Source organism: Aptenodytes patagonicus, chromosome 5 (genome assembly GCF_965638725.1).
Source record: "Aptenodytes patagonicus chromosome 5, bAptPat1.pri.cur, whole genome shotgun sequence".
NCBI classification, from domain to species: domain Eukaryota; kingdom Metazoa; phylum Chordata; class Aves; order Sphenisciformes; family Spheniscidae; genus Aptenodytes; species Aptenodytes patagonicus.
Genome location: NC_134953.1, coordinates 81,444,280 through 81,452,105, shown reverse-complemented (window position 1 = coordinate 81,452,105; position 7,826 = coordinate 81,444,280). Strand labels below are relative to the sequence as shown.

The 7,826-nt window shown below is 39.2% G+C and overlaps 1 protein-coding gene across 3 annotated transcripts in view; it reads right to left on the bottom strand.

Moving 5' to 3' along the window:
* GPSM2 (G protein signaling modulator 2) overlaps positions 1 to 7,826 on the bottom strand; it is a 31,812-nt gene that overhangs the window by 4,876 nt on the left and 19,110 nt on the right. For all 3 annotated transcript variants that reach the window (XM_076337951.1, XM_076337950.1, XM_076337952.1), the window contains 9 exons: positions 7,269 to 7,490; positions 6,034 to 6,169; positions 5,399 to 5,541; positions 4,729 to 4,852; positions 4,329 to 4,444; positions 3,144 to 3,299; positions 2,224 to 2,332; positions 1,720 to 1,849; positions 1,017 to 1,087 (listed from right to left, as the gene is read on the bottom strand). In XM_076337951.1, the coding sequence (XP_076194066.1) occupies positions 1,017 to 1,087; positions 1,720 to 1,849; positions 2,224 to 2,332; positions 3,144 to 3,299; positions 4,329 to 4,444; positions 4,729 to 4,852; positions 5,399 to 5,541; positions 6,034 to 6,169; positions 7,269 to 7,490 (1,207 nt within the window). The remainder of the gene's footprint in view (positions 1 to 1,016; positions 1,088 to 1,719; positions 1,850 to 2,223; positions 2,333 to 3,143; positions 3,300 to 4,328; positions 4,445 to 4,728; positions 4,853 to 5,398; positions 5,542 to 6,033; positions 6,170 to 7,268; positions 7,491 to 7,826) is intronic.

Here is a 7,826-nt window from a genome sequence, read left to right as displayed (position 1 = left end):
CTGCAGATAAATAGATTCAGAGAGGAAGAAAATACAGCTGATACTGGCCAAAAGCTTAGAGGTTCCCTGCAGAGAAATCACCCTGGACTAAACCCAAGATCTTTTTAAAGGTACACAAAGGGGCTCTTGAGCATCAGTGCTGACTTCAGCTGTACTGACTGTCCAGACGCAAGCTTGGAGATTTAATTCGTATTTGATAAACATGATGGCAGGCTTTGCATCACCTGAAGAGATGGGAATTAGATATCCCAGTATGGAGGGAAAAATAGCAATTTCAGTCTGCCACTGGAGTCATGTAGAACTGCCAGCCCACCGTTGAAAGGCAGACAGAATTTGAAGGAAATTTTTCTCAAAGATTGACACAAGGATTTCAGTCAGGAACTCCCAGCTCCAAGAGATTTCTCTGAGCTTGGGGGGAAGTTACTTGACCTATCTGTGACTCGGTTTCAGCATTTTGGAAATAGCATCCTTACTCAAGATGGATGTTGAAACTCCTAATGGCTTGCAAGTTGGTTGAAATCCCAAAGTGAAAAACACAACATGTATTTTAAGTGCCTATAAAATGACTGTAACCAAAGAAAAAAATGTTGAGAACAGCTGAGCTACAGCTTAGGAATTTTACTCTGAATCACTTTCATGTTGCACCCTCAAACCACTTCTAAAGAAGAGGTGAAAGGAATTCCTTTGATGCACACTACAGGACCCCATTCTTTCTTATTTGTGATGGGTATAAAGCAAGCTTTCCACGAGCCGTTATGACCATTATATATGTAAGATGCTGACTGTTACCTACATGTCAAAAGTATTATTTGTTAGAATTGTTAGACCTGCTTTTACCTAACTCTTAAGATCAACTAAATTAAAAAGGGGATGCAAATGACATATGAACATTCTGCCGAGTTCTTTCAAAGTTGTTAAGTATAAAACTTCTGACTACTCATAACTGTTGAAGTCAAACCCTTAGAAACATTTCATTGCACTTTCACCGACAGAACAGAAAGAAGGAAAGTGCCAACCTTTTCTGGTGTTAATTTCATAAGTTCCATGTTCTCCATACTGTGGCGGCGTCCTACTCTCGGTCTGGTACCTTCAAGAAAGAATCAAGTTCATCTTTTTTACCATTAAGATTTATGGTGTCACCTTCACAGCCGTGGCTGTACACATCTAAGGTCCAAGGTACAGCAATTCTGAGTTCCACAACAGTGCAGTTAAATACATCAGCAGAGAATAAATAACCACTAGTAAAAGCAGCCTTCAAAACCAGACCGATCTAAGCTACCTAAGTTGCTTTCATGGGACACAGAGAAGCACCATGGATCTTTGAACAGAGGAACATGAAATGAACTGGGTTGTACTGTAACCCCCAGTGTCATTAAGGTGGTAGGAAGAAAAAAAGGGAAGACATCATTTGGCAGCAGATAAGCAGATAGATCAATCTCCCACATTAAAAAAAAAAGGGGGGGGGGGGGAGGACGGGGGGACGACACACAATTAGAAACATCGTGTGAAGAAACTAAGCAGTAACCTGTGATTGACAATATAAATCCTCCAGAAAAGGAGGAGCTGCAGGGGTCCAATACTGCAGAAACAACCTTTTTTTGCTGGTGGGGGAAAAAAAACGAACCTACATACTCAACCATCTGTAGTCAGAAAATAATGCAAACAACAGATTATTTTTGAAGTTTAGTGTTAGAAAGTACTGCAGAAGTAGGCACATACCATTCAAACTGTTATCTACCACATGGCTTTCTGACAACATGGAGTTGTTTGTGCTGTAGCTTAATCCGAGAACCATTTGAAGATCTGAGAGATTAAGTCTAGCAGTGAGTTCCCCACTTCTATCTCCTACCTGCAACCAAATAAAATAAGCAGTTCTATTACTGTAACAAAGAATACACATATGTAAATCTGGGAGAAAAAGGCTGAAAAAGTTTTCCTGGTTGAAAACAGAGAATCATCTTTTTAATGAAGTACTAAAAGGTACGTAACAAAGCCTAAAATAACCTCTGCTAGGCTATTAACTTGAATTCCATGCTGACGTTATTGGAGGTGGCACAAGAACTAAGGAGCTAGTTGCAGTGAGACATGGCTGAAATAATTTGGAATCATTCAAAATCCATTCCATTATTCAAAATTGCAGGCATGGACACACCTCCGTAAAATCACTGTGTAAGCGAGAGCGAAAACCAACCAGCCAACATACGCAGAGTGTGAAAACCATACCTCTCTTGAAATCTCCAAGTGCCTTTCTGCAAAATGCATAGCTTGGTCATGATTTCCCAGAGCAGTATATGCGTTCCCTAAACTCCAGCATGCTCTTCCTTCACCAATTCTGCAAAAAATAATCACATTTTCAATTACACCTTTACTGGCTGAACACTAGGGGTCAGGTTTTCATAATGCTGCCACAATAAGATTGCTGAGCCAAGAAGGCGGCTCTCATGAGAAACCATTCCAACACCAACACCTTAAGTATTGTATTTAAAGGAGTGTGATCGGGGTGTAACCATAAATATGAGCAAATGTGATCAAAATTTTAATTTTTAAGCTCACAGCAAACGTAAGTCACTCAGTTTTGCAAGCATGGAACATTTTATAACCTACTTTGCTTTTCCTCAGATTGCATGCCTTATTATTCTTCATATATTCTGCTTATTGAGTTAGAAGAAGTGCATTTAGAAGTTGTAAAAAATATTAGTTGTACCCAACGTTATAAAAAAGGCCTTAGAAATCATGATTATAAAATAAGCATTACTTGCTACTGTATTATTCTCCTTTCCCCATCCCCTCCCCTCTTCTTAATTTGTGGAAAAGTAGGAGACTTATTCTTGTGAAGGTATGCAAAATTATTATAATGAAGCCAGGAAAGAGAGATCCGCTTTGCTTTTCCTTAATTTACAAAGATGCTGCTGACAGAAGAAGATGTAGAGACAATCATTCATCAATTCCTCTTTCATCTCGGACTCATTAGCTGCAATACTTTCATGAGTAATTTTTTTTCCCCCCCATATGAAAACTGGAGCCCAGCACTGTAGGGAATTCCCATTAATTCAGCTGTCATATAGAGAACAATGACAGCAGAGTTAGAGGTAACAGGATTTGGTTAGTGTCGTACATACATTAAACAATCTCTTAGGGCTTACTTATCATTTAATTCCTGAGCAATCACAAGGTGTTTCAAATGATAATCAATTGCTTTTTCATAATCTTGAAGCAAAGTGTATGTGTTCCCAAGGCTGTAGCAGGCCTGTGCTTCCACAGCTCTGTCTTTAAGCTGTCGAGCCAGCTGTAACGTCCTCCTGAAAGAAAGGGTTAGTCACCTCAAAAATCACTATAAGGAAAAGTTTTTAAAAGTGTACTTGCGCAACTAAAAAAATCAATTACACAAATTAAACAAATTAGGACACCAGGCCGGCAAATTAGCTGCTAATAAACTACTACCTTGCAAACTCTTACAAGATTTTGTCTTGTCTTCCACTCCCCTCCGCTGCAACCTATTTCCATTTACTTTATTAGAGAGCAGACTCATCCCTCAAACAGCATCTTCTAGTTCTAATTTATTGCTTCATCAGTAATTTGTAGCGGTTTTCCTGACAGGATGCACTTGAAACAGTTTAGCACCAGCATTAGAGTAAGTACTGCATATTCTCCACCAGCATGAGCAAGACAGACCTATAACCACCGAGCCAGCCTGCCCCTGCTGGGTAAGAAGAATTTGAGTGCTAAGAGGAATCTGCTCAGTGTTGAGGCTTTTTTTCCCTTTTCAAAAAGAACGGGTAAGCTCTGAAATCCACGTAAGACGCTAACAACACCTATGCTGTATCTTTGCCGAGCTTGTATTTTCCCAAGTTACAGCAGCAACTGCTTAGTGGTGCAGAGATCAAAAAGTCTTGATTGAAAATACAGACTAAATCTGTAAAATGGTGTTGACGTGCACCGCTTATCTCAGCCAGTGAGTGTACCCAAGACAGCTACCCATCTCAGGTGTACTGAAGTTACTCGGATCATTCCAGAACTTGCTAAGACAGTAATGCTTGGTTCTAGAATAAAGGGGAATAAATGCCTATCAACAGAAAGATGTCTACAGTGCTGAGAAGACTCTATTTAAAGTAACAAAAAAGTTAAAGAAATAAGAAAGATTAATGCTGCCCCTCCCTTGAAAGAGCCAGAATAGTTAAAGCAACTAGGGAAAAATGTTATTTTTGCTAAACAAATGCAGCTCTTTTCTAAGTGTATTTTGAAGAGGTGGCTGTTCTACAGTGAGCTAAAGTACCAGGCACGACTGTACAAGAAGAGGTATAAATTATATTTATAAGCAGTCAACTAACTTGTAGTATTCAGAAGCGGTTTCAAATTCACCCAGGAATATGTAGGCGTTTCCAAGATTGCTGTACGCTCTTCTTTCCGCTGATCTATCACCAAATTCTTTTGCAATTAGGAGACGCTTAAAAATGTGAAATAATTGCGTTATTTACTCAGTTTTGTACTTTGTAACATACATTTGCATACAGAAATACATGTTCATAGTTTTTCCACTGTGCGTCTATATCTGTTCTTTAGGCCAGCAATGCTTGAAAGGAACAGCCAAACTTAAAGCTGTGCCATTAAGATTTAAAGTTTGCATTAAAAAACTTGCAACAAGATCCAACACAATACACGTAACTTAAGATCAGGAGCAACCAGTGATATTTTGCTAGAACAGAATTCCTTACTAGCACATTGTTGTACCTGTTCATGGGCCAGAACCGCACTCCTGAAGTTGCCCAGAAGATAGTGTGTGTTTCCCAGATTTCCAAAGGCACGTCCTTGTGCTGCTCTATCACCCAGCTCTGTTACTATTTTCAGGTTTTCCCTTTTTTGGGGGAAGTGAGAAGGGGAAGAATAGTGACTTTTAAGAGGTTTTTTTCTCACAGTCATTTAAATAATAATTTTTTAAAAATCTTTCCATTTATATGAAGAAAAAGGTAGAGGTATTCTACATTGGCCTATTTTAATGGCCTTTATGCAACCGTAAATCTTCCACTGAGTGGGAAACATTTCCTGTGAGATACCGAACTTAACTGCATTCGTACTCAAGCTGGTGTGCTCGCTTCTAGTTACAGAGCTACATTATACACAAGTACACCGAGGTCCTATTGTTGTCTCAGTCCGGTTTGAAGAGTACAACTGGATTCTAACGTAAGGGAAGGACTTACCAGGTAGTAAGAGGTACACTAAAAATGAGAGCGTAACAAAAAAATAGCGCACTCTCCAGTATAGTAGGGAAAAAATTGACAGGTACCACTGTTCTCAACAGAAGCGTGCCACAGGTTAGTCATGACACCACAAATCTCCCAATATTCTAATGACCTAGATAACCGTATCCTCTCAATCCCCAACACTTAAAGCTACCACTTACTCATAGTAATTTGCAGCTTTTTGTAAAGCATTTTTCACATCATCTGGAAGTTCCCCTGGATCATGAGTCCCAGCACTAGCTACATTTTTCCCTTTAGAGTGATACACATTTCCCAGATTATACAGTGCTCTTGCTTCTCCAACCTAAACCAAAAGTAAAATAAGGCATTAAAATTTTATGCTTCAAAGTCTCGTGTCACAACAACTATTGGTACAATCCACAGATGGGAAAAAAAAGTTTAACTAGTTGTCAACACATGCTCTGCCCATTCTGAACATGTTCTTATCACCCACCTTACTCCCACCCACTCGCAACCCTCAATCAAATTGTTTTGCATACTACTTCCTTTTGAGGTGCAAGATACATAATAATTCTTGAGGCGAATTATCATTAAAAATTAAATTAAAAAAACCCCACAACCAAACCACACAAAACAGGATAATATTTATTAATCTGGATCTATAGTCTTCCAGGTGCAAACAACTATCTTGCAACTAACAGATTGTTACTGTCTAGAAGAAATAATTGAATATTCAGTATTTACTTCTCTCTGAAAGGTGGCACACATTACCAGTACAACAGGGTTCAGTAATATGTATCAGCAGTTTACTTCCAGATTCCTAAGCAATTCTTACCTTATCATTAAGCTCTCTGGAAATATCCAGATGTCTCTGACAACAAACAATAGCTTCTTCAAAATTCCCAAGTACCTTTAAGGTGTTGCCCAGATTCCCACTAGCTTTAGCTTCTCCCAGTAGATCTCCAATTGTCCTAAATTGCAGAAATAAAGCACCCAGTAAATAGTGTATAATTTGAAACCAAGCAGATGATCAACGTATGGTAGACAGAAGAATTTCTGAAAAGAGATTACAACCATGTAAACGCGTATGTATTCAGTTCACTTTATATCTAAAATGCACTCACATAAACATTGTTCAATCTGTGGTTACAGACATTTAATTTTGTTGGTGCTGTTTGTGCAACTGCTAGTATTCATGGTACTGATCGTCTACTTAACATTTAAAAAAAAACCCAAAAACACCACCAAACAAAACCCCTCACTTCTTTTAGGAAGAGAATAAAGAGAAACTTCTTAATGATTATGTAGAAAGACAGTCCCAGCATTAGAAAGAGGTTTAACTGTTTCTGCATTTTACTTGACTATCATAGTCTTACATTACTTACAAGACATACTGGTCTCCCAGAAAGCTCAGAGGTAATGCTACGTTTTGAGATTCTACATGAGACTAAGGCAAAAGACTGCCGCTGAACCACTCAGACCGTGATACTTGGGGAGTAACACAACAAAACAAGTTCCCACGAGGTTACAGCACTTGAGCAGGTTAAGGCAGGGGGAAGAATAGATCTGTGCCTAAATTGAGGTTAAGTACATTAGGTACCTGTGTCTTTTATTGGATCTATACCAAATCATTAAAAGTCAGATGCATAAACAGTGTATGAAATGCACAGGCTTTTCAGATTTCACAGTATTATATCGAGTCTTACACAGAGAAACATGAGTGAGTTCTGCCTAGTGAACAAGAGAGCCAGCTTAACATTCTGGAGAACCAGACAGACTGAGTTTTAGAAACAGGAAAGGGTAAAGAAAGGGTGGGTTTTAAAGAAGCCAGTTAATTACCCACAAACCTGGTGAGGCCTCAGTCAGTACTAGAATTACAGTGCTAGAGCGAGTATTAGCTCCCAGGTTAAAGGGCAATCAAGTTACCTGCCAGACCCCTCTGCCACCACCACATTCACTCATTATCCGGTAGTAATAGCAGGGTTTGGTAGGACAATGAACAGTCAACTGCTCATCTCGACAAGAATGGGATGAAATGGAGAACATGGTTAAAGACAGACACAAGATTACCTTGCAAGAGTTAAATCATGGTGATGGTATTCCAAGGCCTTTGCATATTCATGCAAGTAGAAATAGGCATTGCCTAACTGGCTGTAAATAGCACTGAGTGTTTTTAAATCTTCCGTTCCAACCTGAACAGCTGCTTCAAAGAAAGATACACCAGCTCGGCAATCTCCTGCTTTACACAGGCGCTCACCTTCCAAAGCCAGCTCTAGGCAGGAAGCCTCCATCCTGCACAATTTAAGTAAAAAGGAAAACGGTCACTCTAAATGTAGTACTTTGTCCAATAACCTGAATTTTGAAGAGGTTATTTTACGCAGAGAGTCTCTATTTGTTTAGGACAGGGAGTGGGAGTCAGCACCACAGTACAAGCAATGAGCTCGGTACTATAATATTACAAAAACTAACGCTGAAATGGAAATCGCAGCTTCAACAGTGCTGAGCGAACATAACATTAGAACAAATAGCTTCAACTTTTGTTTTTTCTTTCTTTCTTTTTAAGTCTCAGGGAGGAAATCCAAACACTGCTTTGCCCATATATAGCACCTGCAGGATTCAACAATGCAG